A 20,965-nucleotide genomic window follows, 5' to 3' on the forward strand; every position below is an offset into this window, starting at 1 on the left:
CTTTGCATTTCTGGATTTTAGCTCACACTTCTCCATCTTCACAGTGAAGAACACAGGGTTTTCACTTGTTCTCCAGGAACAAATTACAAGTGGCAGGTGGTGGGCACATTTTGACAAGTAAGAAATGTGTCGGGTAGATGAACGTGGTCTGTGGCTATGGCTGGTATTGATAGTGAAATTAGTAATGTCGAGGCCTGTAACAACACGATTTACATTTGAAAGAGAGCACACAGTGTGACAGCGCTGAGAGAAGTGACTCGTGTCATTATGAAGCATTGTATACCCTCAGACAGCAGATGCATTGATAAAATCTTAGCTATTCCATAGCTTAAAAAATTGTTATGGAAGGTATAAACTCTAAAAGGCTAAACGGTCACAAGAAATAGGCCCTGACCCATCCCTTGGGGCTGTGACAGTCACTCTTCAGAAGTATACAGCTCAATAGTTTTAAACTTTTACTTATTTAGTGTATGCCTTAAAAGGCTGTTTAAAAGAACTGTGACTAATCCTTGACACAGATGCTTCCAAAGCAAATGAAGTAAAACCTCCTAGCTTACTCATTTGACGGACATGACTTGAGTCAAATCCACACAGAGTCCTCACAAGAATAGGCAACAGACTCATTATCTCTAATGGACATAGACTAAAAAAATTCTTAACAAAATACTAGCAGACAGAATTTAGAAATATAAAAATGCCCCCTGCAGTCATGTGGTATTCAGAAGGTTGTTGTTGTTGTTGTTGTTATTATTATTATTATTTTGGTTTTTCGAGATAGGGTTTCTCTGTGTAACCTTGGCTGTCCTGGATTTTGCTTTGTAGACCAGGCAGGCCTCCAACTCACAGCGATTCGCCTGCCTCTGCCTCCTGAGTGCTGGAGTTAAAGGCGTGTGCCACCACCATCCAGCACCCAAGGGTTATTAAGCGATATACACCAAAGTAATGAAATGCAGAGGGGAAAAACATCACATAATAGTCTCAAGAGAGACTATCAAGCACTAACAATATTTTTTTTGTGGTTCAAACCAAGCTTGTAATAAGTAGGTAGTTTCCTAGGTCAATAAAAGACATATCTACAGCTAACAGCCTTAATGGAAAAAAAGATAGTTAATATTATTTTTAATTTTATTACATTTATTTCTTATGCTGTTGAGGCCTGAACTGAGAGCCTTGTGAATACTTGGCAAGGGATTTACCAGTGAGCTACATTCCTAGACTTCTTACATCAGAGAGAGGAGGGAGAGGGAGGGAGAGAGGGAGAAAGAGGCAGGAGAGGGAGAGAGGGGGAGTGGGGAGGGAGTGCACTGCCTGCCTGCATGCTGGTGAGTGTGTACGAAGCACATGTAGGTCAGAAGGCAACTGTGGTAATAGGGCCTTGAATTCAGGTCATCAGACTTGGCAGCAAGCACTTTTATTCACTGAGCCATCTTGTTGACCCAGTTAACATTCTTTTTCATTTTTAAAGATTTATTATATTTTAAATTACGTGTATGTGTTAGATGTGTCACTGAATGCAAGAGCCCACAGCAGCGAGAATTATTTGTCAGATCCCCTGGAATTGGAGTTAAAAATTGTCTTGAGCCTCCTTCAGAGGGCGCTGGGAACTAGACTCAGGGTTTCTGTGTGAACATTGATGAGCCATCTCGCCATCCCAACATTATTCTTATTGGAAAAACACTAATGCTTTCTAGAAACTCAGCAACAGCTGAGGAGAATGTTTGCTCTCTGCAGTTCTATTCAGAATTATTCTAATGGTTTAGTAAGAGAAATGAGAAAAATAAATGATGTCACCCATAATTGAAAGGAAGGACTGTTTGTAGATCCTGTAGGTCTTTTCAGTAGAAGCTGTAACACACACGCGCACACACACACGCGCGCACACACACACACACACACACACACACACACACCTCTCTCCCTCTCCCCTCCTCTTCTCTTTCCCCCTCTCATGCATATACTGCCCCCTCCTAGAACAACTTGAATCAAACAAGTCTAATTCAACTGTATTTTTCCATATTAGAAATAAGCCATTAAAAACTGAAGCTAACCAAATGTTTCATTCTAAGTCATATCAAAAAAAATTAAGATAGCTAGAATAAATCTCACAAAACAAGTAAAAAAATTGTCCACTAAAAATTATAAAACATTGCTGAGGCAATACCTCAATAGAGAGAGATCTTTCATAGGATTTAAAAATGCAGATTATTAATGACAATTCTCCTAAATGGAGAAAAAAACAATTTAATAAGCCCTTATAATATTTCAGCAGATTCTTATTTTATGGGGTGGAAATTGAAAAGTGGCTGTGAAAGCTTATATTGAGTACAAATGGCTTACAGTAGAAAATATGATTTGAGATGTTTGGTATGGTGACAGAAATGGAGTCCCAGGGCCTGGGTGAAACAGTCTTGCACTAATGGTCAACTAACCCTGACAAGTAAGCCTGGATTGTCAGGAGGGGAAGGACAGCTTTCTCAACAGACAGTGCTGGGACATAGCCACTGCCTAGAAAAAGAACTTGAAGTCTGACTTCACTGTGTGATTAAAAAATAACTTAAGTCCTAGTGTAAGCATTAAAACTTTGAAACTTTTAGAAGTTATAGACCAAGTTGTTGTGCTTGTGGTTTGAAAAAAATATTTTAAAATACAATTTTACCATCTCTGAAAGAAAAAAATGGACAATTTTGGCTTTATCAATTTAAAGCTTAGCTAGGCTTATTGGGACAGGCCTTGACAGCTACTCAGGAGGCAAGTACACAGACATTTTGGGCTACAGAGTGAAGGCCAGCCTGGCTTCAGAATAAATTCAAGGCCAGCCTGGCTTCAGAATAAATTCAAGGCCATCTTCTGCAATTTATTGAGGCTTCTTTGAAACTTTTAACTTTTAAAAAAGATTTAGTTATGTGTATTATATGCATTCATTGCCTGTGGAAGCCAGAAGAGGGCATAAGTTCCCCTGGGACTTGAGTTACAGGAACTGGATTACAGATGGCTGTGTGCCGCAGTGAGGGTCCTGGAAATCGAACCCAGGTCCCTTGGAAGAACAGCAGCATTGTTAACTGCTGAACCATTTTTCTAGCCTCTTGCCCTAAATTTAAAAATAAAAAGAGGGCTGAGGATGTTGCTCACTGGTAGAGCTCTTACCTACCACCAACAGTAAGGCCCTAGTTCAGGACCCATTGGTACTGAAAGAAGGAAGCAAAAAGAGAAATAAAAAAGGGTTTTATTCAAAGGTACTAATAAGAAAATAAAAGGACAAAGGGACAAAGCAGGAGTAACAGGAAATATTGGTGAATTATTTGTCTGAATAGGAATTGTATCCAGGCAGAATAAAGAACTTTAAAAATTCAATAGTAGTATGTTGGACTACTTAGTTAAACATGGAAAAAAGTATTTGTAGTATGAATGCATGAAGAAGGGGGCAAGGAGATCATGAGTTTGAAGTCAGCCTAGGTACATAGTGAAATCTGTGTCAAAAAATAAATCATGGAGGAGGTGGTGGAGGAGGAGGAGATGGAGGAGGAGGTACTGGAGGTGGTAGAAGTGGTGGTATTTCAATGACAGTCATTTAGCAAAATAGCTAATTGGATAAGTAAAACAGAAAAAGATGACACACATCGTCAGGGAAATGTAGTTTACTACAACAATGAGATAACACTAACACTGTTTAAGTAGAATAGCTAAACTCAAAAGGAGAGTCACTAGTGAATCAATCTCTCTCTACCCCCCCCCCCCCCCTTCTCGTTTTTCAATACCTTGTGTCTGTAGCCTTGGCTGTCCTGTACTGCATTATAGACCAAGCTGGCCTTGAACTCACAGCGATCCTGCCTCTGCCACCCTGAGTGCTGGGAAGACATTCTCAAAAGATAAATGTATACAATGTCAGAACAGTTGATCCCTAAAAGGATAATGGAGATTAACAACGGACAGGCAGGAAGGATGTTTTAGAGATGACGAGAATGTTCTAGAAGTGGATCATCATCAAAGATGTGTAACCTAACATTTACTAAAAATGTTTATTTGTACACTAAGGGTACAGGCTAAAATTTCTTTTACTTACCCCAAAATTCAGATGCTAAAACATGAATGTGATGCTATTAGAGCTTGGGGCCTTGGGAAGGTAACAGATGATCAAGCAGAACTCTCAGTAGTGGAAGATTTCCTTTGAAAGGAGCTCATTAGAACTTTGTAGCTTTCTTTTCTACTCTGTGTGAAATGGGCATTCTGAAACTGGAGAACCGTATCAGAACACCCCTGCACGGACACTCTGACCTCCACACAGTAAGAAATAAACGTCTGTTGTTTATAAGCCACCAATATAAGGTATTTCGCTCTAGTGTCCACACTGACACAGTAGGTTTTAATGGCATACAATTGCACTTAACACAATCTTTGAGAAATAGTACAACTTTTTTCTTACTACTTCTCATAGTTCTGTGGAATGATTGGTCCCAGAGGGGAGATTCCCACTTGAGTACTTTCATGTGAGAACAATAAGCAGTTGACCAGGACAGCAGTCATGTGAAGTGTTACCATGCCGATTTTTTTCCTTGTTTAATGTGGCATTGTTTCTGCAATTAGCAGACATCCAGATGTTCATGAATTTTATATTCAACTTTTATAGTCATTTCTGTTTCCACCAGAGCAAGGGATGATTTATGTTCTAGAAACTCAGTCAAAGAATTTCTTCCAACTTGAACTTCAAGTGGCTAAATATGTTGTCCTGTAAATTCTTAGAAATGTACTGTGAGAGTAGTGGACTTTCTTTCTTTTCTCTTTCTTTCTTTTTGTTTTTGTTTTTGTTTTGTTTTTGTTTTTGGTGTTTTGAGACAGGGTTTCTCTGTAAAACAGCTATAGCTGTCCTGGAACTCTCTCTGTAGACCAGGCTGGCCTCGAACTCACAGAGATCCTCCTGCCTCTGCCTCCCAAGTGCTGGAATTAAAGGTGTGTGCCACCACCACCTGGCTTGGACTTTCATTTTTATCTGAGTAAGATAAAATTTTTTACAATTATTTTTTCCTTTTGTTAAAAATAGATGTTTTAAATTTCAAATAGTATATCCTGATTACAGTCTCCCCTCCCTCTACTCCCAGCTCCTTCCCCCCTTTCTTCCCATTTGGAGTCATTCCCTTTCTGTCTGTCATTAAGAAACAAACAGGCTTCTAAAAGATTATAGTATAGTATAGTATAGTATAATATAACATAATAAAAATAACAACAATATAATATGATAAACAAAAACTAACACACTAGAGCTGGAAAAGTCAAACTAACAGAAAGAGAAGAGCCCAAGACAAGACACAAGAATCAGAGACCCACTCCTTAGCACACTCAGGAATCCTGTAAAAACACCAGACTGGGAAGCATAATCTATGCAGAGGCCCCAGGTTGCCTGGTGTTGACCCCAGGGCTTGTATGTAGTGCCTTAGTCTCTGTGAGTTCATTTGAGTTTTCATCATATTGACTTAGAGGGTCTTGTTTTCTTGGTGTGGTTCATTCCCTCTGGCTTTTACAGTCTTTTCTCCTGCTCGTCCAATGGGTTCCCTAAGTCCTGAGGGGAGCGGTTTGATAGAGATAATACATTGAGGGCTGAATGTTTCAGGCCTTTCTCTCTCATAATACCTGCCTGTGAGTCTGTGTGTTCCCACCTGCTGCAGAAGGAAGCTTCTCTGACGATGCTTGAGCAAGAAGCTAACCTATGTACTTAGCAGAATGTCATTAGGAGTCATTTTATTCATATGGGTTTTTTTGTTTGTTTTGTTTTGTTTCATTTCTTAAAAGCAGTACTGTTTGGTTTTACCCAAAGTCCTTGGGCTCTCTAGTCTCTGATTCTGGGTTACCTAAGCAGTGTGAGGTATGGTTTGTATCTGGTAGAGTGGACCTTGAGTCAAATCAGATGTTGGTTGGTTACTTCCACAAACTTTGTGACACCATTGTCCTAGCTCTTGCATCCAAGGGTTTGGACTGGTTTTTATATGTGTCTTTTGGTAGCGTGCAGAGTAACTCCTGTACCAAAGACTCTAGCCTATAGGGATGGAGGCTCAGTGAAGGTACTGGCTTGACACTTATGTTCAAAGAGCTGTGTAGGTGTTATCTTTAGCAATAGGGCCTTTTTGTCAATTTGTGGAGAGCAAACTTATAGTCTTGGCCTGTTTTTTCTTAGGGATTCCCACAAGACCCCTTTGGCCTACAATTCAATTAAAATGTAACCCAGTCCCAGCACCAAGTTTCATTTGGTGACAGGAGATGGCCAGTTCTGTCTGTGTGTCCACCATCATTTGCCAACTTCAGTGAGATCACTTCATGTGTGTGTGTGTGTGTGCGTGTGTGCGCGTGCGTGCGTGTGTGTGTATTTATTTATTTCTAGGAAGCTTCAACCATGTTTAGTTTCCATACTACCCCTCAAATGACCCTTAATTTTAGCTATCTCCTTATATTTCCTTCCTCCATATCTCTCTGTACCACGTCTCACCTCCTGCTTCCCACTTGATACTCCTGTTATACCTCGATATAACCACAACTATTTATCCTATTTTCCTTCTTTAATTAAATATTTTTTATTTTTTACATATATATTTATATTATTACACATATGTACAATAAATAACCATGAAACAATCAGGAATTATGTAAATGTTAAATTCTTAGTGTTTTGGTTATTTGTATTTGGCAGCCTCGGAAAGAACATCTTTCCTATCTTGGTGCGGCTAAAACTCTGAATCTAAGCCAGTATCTATCATATCTCATCTCTATCAACTCAAAACATCTATCTAGACCTAAAAACATCGTAACCCCTAAACAATTAAGCTAATTGTAAAACTAAACTATCTGGTCTTCAACCCCATCAGAGACTTGAGAAGGAATAAAATTGATTACCTGAGTATACAGGGGGTGCATGTCAGCAGCTTCCTAAATGAGAAGATGACAGAGACAGTTTGCTACCTGAATAGTCACCCGAAACTCTCTATAACATTGGAGCACCATCTTCAGCCTTCTGGCCCAATATATCTGACTGATGTATTTACAAGGCAGGAACTATTGAGGACATGCTTGCCCTGTCTTGGCAGAGTTTGGCCATTGACTCTGCCTGCATCCAAGCTTGTCCCTTTTAGGCAGAATTCTGTCTGTGGTAGAAACAAGGGCCTTTTGCGCAGTGGCTTGTTTGCCACATTTGAAGCCATCTCTATAAGGAGGTTCTTTGATGCTCATCATCCTCTTTGAGGTAGGTTGGGTGTTGCCAGGAGTTAACTTGTCTCATTGTCAATGAATCTTTAAAATAATAAAAACAGTTTTAGATGCCATATTCTGTATGTCTCTGAGGTTTTTGAAGACCTTATCTATTTTTACCTTACCTTTCTATAGAATCATATCTATCTGTTGCACCTAAGATGTATATTCTTGTGATAAATATAGACTAGTAATTGATATGACCATGATTTGATCAACTAACAACTGACTTGTATAACTTACTTATCCTAAACAGCTTTCAATAGCACTTTCAAACCATTGGAAGTAAACCTTGTATTATAATTGAGTTGTATGGGTACAATACTGCATATTAGAGTAAAAATATATAATGTGTGTGGAGAATCATCTTAAATTTGAACTCTATTCCACTGTATCTAAAATTAAACTTATTTTGCTTCTATATACAAAATTCTATACCAGTGAATTAAAAAAAAAACATTGTGAGTAACAATTAAGGCATTAAGTTGAGTAGTTTCACTAACCTACTTTTTGTTCTTTCTTCCCTATATATTTCTGTATTCCCCCTTCTTTCTTATCAACCCCCATCTCCAAACCTTAGAATGGAAGATAAAGGAAAGAGAGACATCTCTGCATCCAATTTTGTTTCCTCTCTAAGTAAGACCAATAATAACTTATAACCAATTCCCATGGAAAATAACCCTCTCTAGCCCAAGAAAGCAACCAAAAACCTACCAGACCTCCCCTTAAAGGAAATGGGGCATTGTTCTCTTAAGGTTTCTTTCAGCTGATTTGGGATGAATAATACCATTGTAGGGGTTCAAGTAAAAGTAGGGAAATGGTTAAACAAGCTAGGAATAGCATTTGTGGTCCAGTTTCTACATGTTTAGGAGTTCCAGGCTTACTTAGAGTCTTGTGTGGGACAGTCTGAAATGCTGGACCAATTGGGATTGGAAGCTTTCTTGGAAGGTATCCTGGGCACTGTCCTCTTCTGATAGGGAACAGCAACTGAAGCACCTGTGACTGGAACATGAAGGACTCAGGATGTCAGTGTCCAGCATGCAGAGAGGAATGCATCCTGTCAGGTCTGATCCAGCGTCAGTGTCCGGTTCTTGTTCTGAGAACATATAATTCCTCACAAGCGTTATACAGTCCTAAAGTTATGAATGTATAAGGTGTGCTTGATGCACAGGACAGTTAAGGCTGGTTCTCTGCTCTTTGTGTGAGCAGAAGAAAGACATCTGTAAATCTTCATGCCATACGAAGAATGGCACCTAATAATAATTCACAGGGACTCTGTGACCAACAAGAAGCATTGCACGTCTGAGCCAGTCTCAGAGCTATTCCTGTGATCCCCCTCCTCCTTAACCCCTTTCATTCCCTCCCCGAGTCCTCCTTCACTAACATCTGACCTCCGCCTATCAAGTCTCAGCTGGACTGCACATAACCTCTTTCCTCTGTGGCCTAACAAGGCCACCCTGCCCAAGTTCAGTGGCCAGAGTCCATGTCCGAATAGTCCCTACTCTCCACACTGTGGGACCCACGAGGAGGCTATGCTGCTACATCTGAGCAGAGGGTCTAGTTCCACATCATACATGGTCCTTGGTTGATGTATCAGTCTCTGTATTTTCTAATGAGATCTATATGTATCCCTTTGCCCTCCCTTACTGTATACCTAGCCTTTGTGGATCTATGGATTATAGCTTGGTTATCATTGACATAACAGCTGATATACACATGTAAGTGAATATGTGTCATTTTTGTCTTTCTGGGTGTAGGATGCCTCAGGATGATTTTTTTTTTTAGTTCCATCAGTTTACCTTTAAAATTTATGATTTCATTATTTAAATGGCTGAGGAATACTCCACTGTATAAATCACTACATTTTCTTTATCCGTTCTTCTGTTGTGGGGCATCGAGGTGGATTCGTTTCTGGATGCAGTTACAGATACAGCAGTTTCTTTTCCAAAGAGAAGTACAGTCCTCTGTGCACTCCACACATTCTCTAAAATGCATCACAGTCACTGCTCTCTCGTGAGAGCTTACTTACTTAACAACACCTCGGAATCTCAGCAACGCTCAGGATACTCCGAGAGAGTTTGCACAGGGCGACAGTGTAGACTGGGCGCTCCCACTCCCTCTTCTTTCAGAGTATAGCCAACAGATTTTAAGCCTATGTGAAGGCCATTAGGCATCCACCTTAAAAATTCATCCCAAGGCACTCCTTCCAGGAAAGCATCCAGAATTTTCAGTTGTTTCAATCACTAAAACATTATGTAACATATGAAATACTAATGATTTTTATATCACATATGTTCTTAGCAGTTACATATATGTCCATAGTAAATTCTGATTGCTCTTACCCTCTTCTTTCTCCCTGTCATTTCTCCACATAGAATCGTCTCATGTTTATGTCTGTTTTGTGACCCACTGTGTCTCTAACCCGAGCTCTATGTTTAACCGTGAGTAGAGAGCTTTCTAGTGGAGCCTAGAAGGCTAAACTAGTAGGTAGACATCTAAAGTTATCCCCCTTTACCCTGTGTCTTTTAGTAGCCAACAGGTCAGCAGGGGGAGGTAGGCCCCGTGAACCCTTGTCCTACCCGTTAGTGACTGTTGACAAGTCCAGCCTTGTACAGTCCCACCCAGGGGAGGCAACTGAAACTGTTGTGCGTGTGGTCGTAGTGGCTGCTCTTCTTTCTACCTATCTGTTCTGCCCCTCTTCAGCGATGCTCCCTGAGCCTTAGAGAAAGCATATAAATGTCCAATACTATCAGTCTTTGTAAAGAGAATTTTTTTTTGGTTTTGTGTTTTTATTTCTGAGAGTAGCTTTTGTTTACTATAAACATAAATATTTAGATGGCAGTTTGATGTCATGCCAGTTTAGCCAAAACAATAGTAGTCAAGTTTTCCCCTGGGGTCATGTAGCTTTGATCAGATTTTCAGTACCAGGCTTGAAATCCCTCTTATGGAGTGGGTTTCAGACACATGGAGGGAATGATTTCCTGTCCTCCAAATCACAGCACTGTTCCAGCAGTGGCACATTTTGCCCGAGAGGTTGCTGCTGTAGTTTGTGGAGTTCCCAGCTGGGTCAGCCCTCCGATGTCTCCTCCTCCAGCAGCCTGCAGACCGCCTTCTCCCCAGCAGTGAGGAAGCTTCCAGCTCAGTTCTGAGATGTGTGCTGTGTGCTGTTTTCAGCAATAGAGTTTTACATTTAAAATGCAATCATTTGTCAGCTTCTTCTAGTTTAGAGCATCATCCTGGTGACTGCCCTTATTTACCAAGAATATTTAAATATCATAGTCCCCCTTTTATGCATTATTAAATAAAATAAGTTACTGTTCTCTTGTCAGCACTGCAGGCCCTCTATAGTTGACTTGATAATTGAGGTGGGTACTTGGTGTCAAACAGGTATACAGCCTGGATACAGTGGATAAAGACGTAATTCTGGTGCTGGGTGGTGCTGGAGAAAAACAGTGAGGTTTCAGCACAGTTTTGAGGTCATGGCTTCTATAGACTTTTCCATGTGGCATTTTGGATGGCAATTGACCATGGGTAACTGAAACTGGACACTGGGGCTTCAGATAAAGAGGCACTACTGAATTCTAAATTTTATTTTAGAAAAAAACTGTGTTTTATTAGGAAAATAGTATTTTATAAACAATACTACTTTTTAATCCTAAATTAATATTTGATGTTATTTAGTATGTTAGGCATAGAATTGACTAACTTTTAAAATCACTTTTATGATATCACTGTTGTGTTAAGTTACTACCAACATTTTATAGGGAAGAGAAATCTTGGAATAAAGTATAACTACAAACATCAGGTTTTGAACCTCTTGAAGTCAATGAGTACTTTTTGTTATCTTTTTTTTCTCCTTGTGAGATAGTAGCTCTCTAAATTGCCCATGTTGGCCTCAACTTAATGATCATCCTCCCTCGTAGCTAGGATTACAGGTATCAGACAGTGTGTTCTGGTCAGTGGGAGCACTCAAGAACTCAAAACAGCCAGCATGCTTAATGCCTGTTATTCCAGCACCTTGGGAGAGTGAAATGTAAGGTTTGCTGTGAGTTTCAGGCCCAGCTTGAGCACATATTAACAGTTGGAGGCCAGCCCATGCTACAAGTGAGATTCACATGCGCGCTCACAGACAGACAGACAGACAGACACACACACACACACACACACACACACACACACACACACACACACACACACACACACACTACACCTCACAACACAAGCAGAAAGCCTAGTTTTACTTTTAAAAACTTGCCAGGTCTATATTGTAGATAAGGTGAGGGATTGTTAGTTGAGGGGTGACTGGGCAATTTAATGAGATGACATCTCAGTAAATGAACAGAAAAAAATATTTAAAGTCCTATGTATTGAAGAACATATATATCATGAGTTTAAAGCTCGATGTATTTTTATACATTGTGTAATGTATACCCAGATTTAGAAACTAAATATTTATCTTAAAATTTCCCTTTATGCACCCTTGCAGCTGTACCCCTTAAGGTAAATGATTTCCCTTCCTTTCAGTGCTCATATATAGCACTCATGCATATTACTAACATTTAAAAACTACTGTGTGCTTGTGAATGATGGCAGGTTGAGGGTGGCGGACTGTCATACCATGGTGTGCATGTGGGGATCAGACAACCTGTTGAGTTGGTTTTCTCTTTCTGCCTTTATATGGGTTCCAGGGAGTGAACTCAGGGTGCCTAGCTGTGTGACAGGCACCTTTATTGGCATGACCAGGCCACTGACTAAGATATCAATTTGGGACTTTTGAACATTTCATAAAGAGAAAAACAGGGTATGGGCCTTTCCCCCAACTTCCTTCATTGATCATTTTGTGTTTAAAAACTAACATTGTATGTAATTACATTCGGTTACTTAATAGTGTATGAATCTATCCTAGAAAAATTACCTGTTTAGGGTATTATAAATAAAACAAAATATTAAAAACTGTTGGGCTACTGGTGTTACCCTGCTTTTCTATGTAGCTTAATAAAAAGACCATTATTAAACAAGTAAGTAGAGAAATAATTCAGCATTTGTCATAGTGTGGTTTAAGTTTTACGTATTTTAAAAATTGTATTCACATAAAATTATGAATTTAGAGTTTTTGTGTCTGAATCTCATATGAGTTTGGTTTATACCAAATTGGCAAGAAGTGTCTGTTGGTAGGGACTGACATTTTATTTCATAAATATATCTACCTCTTTTTGTAATCCATAAGTAAATGTAAAAACTGAGTCCCAAATGTGAAGTGTTTATGTTCTCTGAGCTTAGAACTTGATGGTATAAATAAATGCTTTAAACTGAATTGCATTGTGATTCACTTTACCAGAATAGTTTTAAATCATTAACCAGTTTTTGTAATCAACTATATATATTTTTTGAAAGGTGAAGAAGACAACACTGTTTTTCCAAAAGAACGATTCAACATTGTGGAAACTCAAGAAGAGGCAGTGAGGAGCGACTGCAGGGGGTTGCTTCCGGAAGGTGGTAATCACCTAATGGAAGAGGCACAGCAGCCAAATGTAAAAGATAAACTTTCAGTATCATTGTGTTAAGGTGAAATATGGCACTAGTTAGTACTGGCTTCATTATTTTTTCACAGAGCATAATTATCAATGTAATGGAATTTTAGGTTTTTTTCACTGAGCAGTCACAATTAACTGAAAGAGTGCCGGAAATATGAACAATAGGTCTAAGCCTATTATCTGGGAACAACAAAGATTTACTTTTATATGACTGTTTTATTTTATTGTAGATATATTTCATTATATTTTTGTTAATTGTGTTTTAAAACGCAGAGACAGAAAAAGTAAAAAAGAATGCAGAGACCATGGCATAGTCATTAGAAAACAAAGAGAGTCGCCGTGTGCCTGGGCTAGCAAGTTGGGCGGCTTTGATAGAGTTGCTTGCCAACCAGTGACCGTCCCAGCTTGGTCCCTCGGACTCACACGGTGGAAGGAGCGGACTCTGACTCCATAAAGTTATCTTCTGACTTTCACAGACGTACGCTCTGTCACATGTGCGAATGCACACGCAGAAAATATTAAAAATAGAAAGATTCCTTCTAGTAGTGCCAGTTTCCTCAAGTTCAATATTAAGTTTATAGGACAAAATCATATTCATGTATTCGAGGACACTACCCTAGTAAGAGCTACCACTGTAATGAGACAAGGGTTTTCTTCTTATACTTTGGTACATAAAATATCTGAGTCTGAAATGTGAAGTGTTTATGCTCTCTGAGCATATGACTGTTGTAGATAAGGCCAGCAAGATAGAACTTGATGGTATAAATAAATGCTCTAAACTGAATTGCATTGTGAGATGATGGACTTTAGGTTTATGAAGTCATTTTAAAATAAAATAATTATGTATAAGTGACACACACACACACACACACACACACACACACATATATATATATATATATATATATATATATATATATATATAAAATCAGCTTTCCGATGCTAAGACTGCATGTTAAAGTTGTCTTGAGGTGGCTTTTAACAAAGAGAAGAACTAGAAGGCAAGATGTAACACGAAAGAATATTTGAGAAAGCGACTGTAGAAGACAGGCTGTTGTTAATGTTCAGTCTGAAACATACTCAGACATAGTTTTAAAAATGTGTGCGTTCGCACACAGAACATACTATAATAAATAGACATTTAAAATACTTTTGTCCTAACTATTGAAATGATAATATTTTTAGATGTACTGGTTTGAATAAAATATCTGTAAAAGGTAAAGTTGCTTTTCCTCCTATGTTTAGGTTGAGCAGGAAGTGTTACTGGACCCGATGCTAGTAGAAGATCATGGCTCATTAATAGAAAAGATGAGCAACTGGAATTTTCAGATTTTTGAGCTTGTAGAAAACATGGGAGAAAAATCAGGAAGAATTCTCAGTCAGGTTTGTTTCATATCTCTACTTTGTTACTATAAATTTTCAAATATTTATAAAAGCAAAATCTAAATCATGATACTGGTTTAAGTACAAGTTCAGAAATGACATTGCCATTGCATTTGTCTTTCAGGTAGCCCTCAAAACATACAGTTAAAGTATACATGATGCTTACATGTATTATATGTTACATGCTATTATAAATATATGAAACATATTTCACATATATGAATACATATAAGAATCATTGACTTGACTATATTAATGAGATTTAAGTTAGGCTAACATAGTATAATCAAGATTTACTTTTTTATGATTGTTGATGTTTGAAAGGAACTGAAAAATGGTTTAGTTCTAACTACTAAAATTTAAACTTCACCTTTTTAACCCCCATCTATGTCTTTGGTGAATCTCATAAATGAACCAAGAGTCAGAGTTCTACCTAATCATTCTAACAGTTGACCTTCCTAAAATATGATTCTCATTAATTCTTTTCATGAGAATTAAAGTAATTGTATATCTACAAAATACAGAACATAAAGGAATACCATGTGGCAGGCACAGAAGGCCCATCCTGTCGAATTCTTTAAGATTAAAAAAAAATACGATGAATAAACTCTTTCAGACTTTAAAAAAAACACACTTAAAAACAAAGTAGAGTTTGCAGTATCTTTGAGTAAATTTGGAATAAAAACCCAAAGAGAAGTCAAGAAAAAAAAATTAAATTTGGACATGATAAAATTTCTTTGGTTTTCCTAGTCCTTAGGGTGATAATCTTCCTTTTTAATTGTTTGGAAGAATAATTTTTGAGATGCCTATAATGAGCTAACTTAAGGAAATGCACTGAGAGGCATGGAGAGATGGTTCGGCTCCTAAGAGCACTTGATGTTCTCCCAGAGGACCTGAGTTCGGATCCCAGTGCCATGTCAAGTGGCTCAAAACTGCCTGTTATGTCAGCTCCAGGGGATCCAGCAGCCTCTGCTGCCCTCTACAGGCGTCTATACACACATGGCGGCCCCTCACAAACATAAATAAAACTAAATAAATATGGTGGGCCTGGTGCCGCAGTCTGTTATCCCAGTTACCTGAGAAGTGTAGGCAAGAGGATCTCAAGTTCAAGGTCAGCCTAGACAGCTCAAAGACACTACCCTAAACCAAGGAGGTCTGTGCTCATAGCTCAGTGAGTGCAGTTCTTGCTAACATGCGGGAGGTCCAGGGTTCAATCCCAGCACCACGAGAAAATTAACATATGCACGGCCATATTTGTAAATATATACAAACTAAGCTACAGAGAGGCAATCTGACTTTTAAAGTGAACTTCCTTTTCTTATACTTTTAGGTTATGTATACTTTATTTCAAGACACCGGTTTATTGGAAACATTTAAAATTCCCACTCAAGAATTTATGAACTATTTCCATGCATTAGAAAATGGCTACCGAGACATTCCTTGTGAGTATTGGCATACCTGATTAAGTTTTGATAACATGTTTTTCTTTTCAAATGATCCCTGATGTATTTTTGAAATACACATTTGAGAAAAAAATTTTTTTACATTTGAGAAAATTTTAAATAGATATATATAACCTATTTCCTGGTAATAACTGACTTGTCAATTTTGATATATGTCTTCCAAGCCTTCCTTCTTATAAATTTTTTATAAAGTGGATCATAATATTGATACCTATTTATAAACATTTTTCTTCACTTAAATGATACATACATATATACATCATTTTGTGTGTATGTATATGTGTGCATGTACATGCACTTGTGCGTGTGTACATGCACACATGCATTTGTAGGTCTGCATTTTCCTTGAGCTCACCTGCTAGGCCAGGCTGGCTGGCCTGTGAGTCCCAGAGAGTCTCCTGTCTCTTGTCTGCCCCAGCACTCCATTTGTAAGTGTTGTGCCACTGGACCTGACTTTTTTTTTTTTTTTTTTTTAAATCTGAGTTCTGGGCCTCAAAATCAGGTCTTTGTAATTGAAAAGGAAACATTTATTGACCGAACCATTTCTTTAGCCCATTCAATTATCTATCTGTATGCCTTATATTTTTAAGTATTTATGAATGTTAAGTCAATAATTTCAGAAAATCATTCATTTAAGAATATTTAAAACTTAATTTTCTATTTTAAATTGTGTTTCTCACTTTTGGAATTATTTTTAATTTTTTATACTGAATATAATTTGATTTTCATATTAGAAAAATACTTTTTAATGTGTGAGACCTTTCTGTAGTTTCCCTCTATATGAACACATAGAGTAAATTATTCCTAAATTAGTGTACTAATACTGCCTAGTAGTTTAAAGTGAGTTAGTCAAGCTTTAACTTCCATTTAATCTTCATAGGAAACATGAGATGAGAATTTCTCACTTTTTTGCCAAAAGCATAGCCATGCAGAATATATAACTTTTTAGTGAGCAAAACTGTGTGTATGTGTGTGAACACACACACATACATGTGTATACAGGTGGACATGCCTATTTGCACACAGAAAGACTTGCTGTATCACTCTGTTTGAGGCAGGCTCCTCTACTGAGCTGGCATCTGTGCTGGAGACCAGGCAAACTCCTCCCCTCCTCCTGTCCCAGCACCCCACCCCAAGCACTGGGATTACAGTGCACATACAATATGCCCAGCTTTTCATTTAGGTACTAGGATCTGAAATCAGATCTTCATTTATATTTATACACAGGAAGTACCCTTACCCACTGGGTCATCTTTCCTGTCCCCCAAAATGTTCTATATTGTGTCTCCACAATCTAGACACCACATGTTATAAAAGCCACAAAATAGAAATCTCAATAATTTTTTTCAATACCTTTCAGTTATATTTGTCATCCTTGTGTGTTCTTACAGCTTTTGCTATGTCTTTGCATTTTATCTGAAACTTTTAAAAAGATCACCTTTTAATATACCAGACCACCTTTAAAATAAAATAAAATATAATTACTTGTTGGGACATAGTATAACTAGAAAAAACATTTTACTTTCCAAATGTCTTATGCGAAGCCTACACAGAATGATGCTATAATGAAGTATTTTGGTAACTTCAGATCACAACCGTATACATGCCACAGATGTCCTACATGCTGTTTGGTATTTGACAACACGACCAATTCCTGGATTACAGCAGATCCACAATGACCATGAAACAGGAACTGAAGCAGGTATTTTCTCCTAAAGAGCTTTCTTTTAATTATTTAATTAGAAATAATAAATCAAACAGTCTTATAAAAGTATCTCTAAAATTTTTCTTTAAGTCAACTTTGGAACACATAAAAGATTGTCTATGTTACAGTGTTTAACATGATATAAAATTTTTAAATTTGTTACCATCATAAGAACTAGATTATGATCCAGAAGTACTGTATGAGACCTGTTTTCTGTCTTCCCACTCCACTAAGATAGCCATTATCATGCGTATTTTCACCATTTTCCCAGTCTATTAGGTATGTTTAAAATATGTGAAAATACCAAACCAAATGAACACATTAAAAAATATCGTAGAATTACTTAAGTAATACTTAAAACATTTGTAAGCATTGTAAATTGTTGTCCAAAAACTTAATACTATCCCATATCATAAATATTGGTTTAAGTAAGCTTCATGTATTATAAAGTTTCTGTATTTCTTATTGTTTGAACTTATTACAACCATGAAATACTCTAGTAAAGTAGATCTACCAGAGTAGTTTGTATGGAACACAAAGTCCCACATTTTGTAATGTACTTTCATCTTCTTCGTAACACTGGAGAGATAATGCTGAATAGCTCCTGTTGACTAAGAAGTAATGGATGGGGGCTGGGTAGATAGTGCAGCAGTTAAGAGCTCTTGCCATTCTCCTGAGAAGCCAAGTTCACTTCCAGTACTCCTGTTGGGTAGCTCATGATCCAGCTCCAAGGAATCTTTTGATATCTTTGGTTTTGGCAGACATTGCACTCATGAATGCATACACCACACACATAGAGACATACACACACGCGCGCGCGCGCGCACACACACACACACACACACACACACACACACACACACACACACTTAAATAAAGCAATGAGTATCCTAGATGCACAATAGGACTAAGTTTAGGCTAGATATTGTCTCTTTACTCAGTAGAGTTTTCTAGATAGCTAGGGAGAGAGCCCTATGGAGAGTTCCCTGCAAAATGGTGGATAGTTGAAGAATTCGAAAATCTGTACCTAGAGGGACCTTTGAGTTCTGATGGCAAATTTACAACATCTAAATATTAAAACCCCCTCCCTGCCACAATTCTTTAACATTGAGGCTGTGGATTTTATGTGATACCCAGAGAGTGAAAATCATGAAATGCTTTCCACTGGTGTAAATTGCACTTCAAAATGCCTGACCAATCTAGCAGTGCTCATATTATCTTTTGCAGATACATTTCCTTTATAGAGCCTTTGTAGACCACTGAATGGGAATTACAGTGTATAAATCCATAAGTTTTTATATAAAATCAAGCTGTCTTTCTCAGATAGCTATTCTTTTGCGAAAAGTCCCTAGATTATTACTGTATTCTGGTGCATTTTGAAAACTGGCCATGCAAACTAGGTTGGTGCATGATGTAACCATAAACATCAAATATTTTTCTCGACTTTCAGTTTTATTTCATCTATCTGTGCTCATCTCTGTAATAATATCACATGTCCTTATCACTTGAACTGTGTAGTAAGTGTTCCAGTTAGGAAATATGAGTCCTCCAATTTTCTTTAAAGATTTATTTATTATGTATACAGTGTTTCACCTGCATGTACCCCTGCATGCTGTAAGAGGGCACGGATCTCATTAGAGAGGGTTGTGAGTCACCATGTGGTTGATGGGAAGTGAATTCAGGACCTTTGGTAGAGCAGTGAGGGCTCTTATCCTCTGAGCCATCTCTCCAGCCTGTTTCCCCCCTCCGCCCCCTTTGAGGTAATTTTAGCCATTCAATCTCTTGTATTCATATCTTAATTGTATACTCAGTTTATAATTTTACATTTAAAAAGCCAGGCTGGATTTTATACATATTAATTATTGAATCTGAAAAGAATTTGTAAAACACTGCCATCTTAACGTTAACGTTTCTGTCAAACTTGTATGTACTGCTGAATCAAGAACCTACTGTCTAAGCTCTAAGTATTTACTGAGTTTTTATTTTGTTTTGTTTTAGTGTTTACATTTTTGTTATTGTTTGTTTTTTGTTTGAACACAGTGTCTTATGTGCCCCAAATGGTCCTATGCTGCATCATTATTCTCAACTAATTGTTTTAGTTTAATAGAGTTATACTTTGCCAATTTTGGTTTTTAAGATTAATTTATAATTTAAGGGGGAAAATCTATGATAGATGTAACACAGGGAAATGTTCAGGATATTAACCTGATATTAATAAATAAAATATTTTTAGTAGCAGTTTACTTACTTAACCCCATGTTTATATGTTTAACTGTTTTTGTTTTTATAATTGTCTTAAGGAGTGTTAGAGTACAGTTTTCTGAAACTCAATACATATATTGAAGGTACAAACAGTATGAAAATAATGAACACTTTAAAATTATCATTAGGGCATTAAAGTCATTATGTTAAACAATTGTTATGATAACAAATACTGACTTAAATTCCAATTAAGTAACCATCTGGACTTTGACAAGGCACTATTTCTAACTGATGAACACAACCAAGGACAGCTTATATCTCTTTTATATTTGGTTTTATAAGCTGTCTACTATGATGTCTTTTATGTTTTATTATTTCTTCCAGTCCCCTTAGCAGCAGTGGCAGTGTAACCATTAAGCCTTGGCTAATATAAAACAACAGGAGCAATTGGTGAGATAGTAGGAAACAGAAGCCCAGAGTGTGCACTGCTTCTAACAGGAGGAAACAGGACTGGTACCGAGTAGCTCTCGCCTTTCAGGCATTTGCATGGTCATGCTTTTTGTAGTGTTTCACTGTAAAGAGCTCAGGCGAGGAAAAGGAGGGGAAGAGAAAGTAGTCATCGCAGCAAGTGAACCGATTCTTCAGGATGAGATGTGAAAAGCAGTGTCGAGGGCCTTAGTGCTGATACATTGACTACCTATGTGTTCATGTTTTTAGAATCAAATTTAATTCCCAAGTTTTGCCCATTTAGATCTTTTTTTTTTTTTTACCAGTACTATATACATTTAAATTTTTTCATTCAGCATGTTTTGATCATATTCTTTCCCCTCTGCCAGTTCTTCCAAGATCCTTCTCACCTCCTTACCCACTCAGTTATTTGTTCCTCTTCTCTCTCTCTCTCTCTCTCTCTCTCTCTCTCTCTCAAAAAAAGGTAGAAAAACACTAACAACAAAAAGAAAATCAAAACAGACAAAAAAGGAAAAGTAACAAAAAACACACACACACACACACACACACACACACACACACACACACACACACACACAAAACAACACATCAAATCTGTTTTTTGTTCGTTAACTACCTTGGAGCATGGGCCCTGCCCTGGAGTGTGGTTGATACATTAAATGACACTTCATTGAAGAAAACCCATCTCCCCTTTCCTAGGAGGGATCAATTGCGAGTAACTTCTTCTTGGATTAGGGATGGGACTCTGTGTCCACTTCCTTTTCTTGATGCTAGTATTTTGCGTCGCTAATATAGTTAGCCCTTAAAAAACAAAAGTTTAGAAAATCACAAATTTAGAGTTTTTATGAATTCATCAGCCTGAGAAAAAAGCATCATCCTAGTGTTAGAAGTCTCTTATGTACTGCAAGGTAAACATAGGAAACCATACTCTTTAAATCCTGGGAGTGGGTATTTTAACAAATTCACACTGACACTGATGTTAC

General features: G+C 37.7%; 1 protein-coding gene across 1 annotated transcript in view; it reads left to right on the forward strand.

The window, feature by feature from the left end:
• The window catches only part of Pde3b (phosphodiesterase 3B), a 126,586-nt gene that overhangs the window by 95,424 nt on the left and 10,197 nt on the right, over positions 1 to 20,965 (forward strand). Inside the window, exons 9-12 of the mRNA XM_051149383.1 lie at positions 12,622 to 12,758; positions 14,007 to 14,144; positions 15,475 to 15,586; positions 17,196 to 17,309. Of these exons, the coding sequence (XP_051005340.1) occupies positions 12,622 to 12,758; positions 14,007 to 14,144; positions 15,475 to 15,586; positions 17,196 to 17,309 (501 nt within the window). The remainder of the gene's footprint in view (positions 1 to 12,621; positions 12,759 to 14,006; positions 14,145 to 15,474; positions 15,587 to 17,195; positions 17,310 to 20,965) is intronic.

This window comes from Acomys russatus, chromosome 7 (genome assembly GCF_903995435.1).
Source record: "Acomys russatus chromosome 7, mAcoRus1.1, whole genome shotgun sequence".
Lineage (NCBI taxonomy): Eukaryota > Metazoa > Chordata > Mammalia > Rodentia > Muridae > Acomys > Acomys russatus.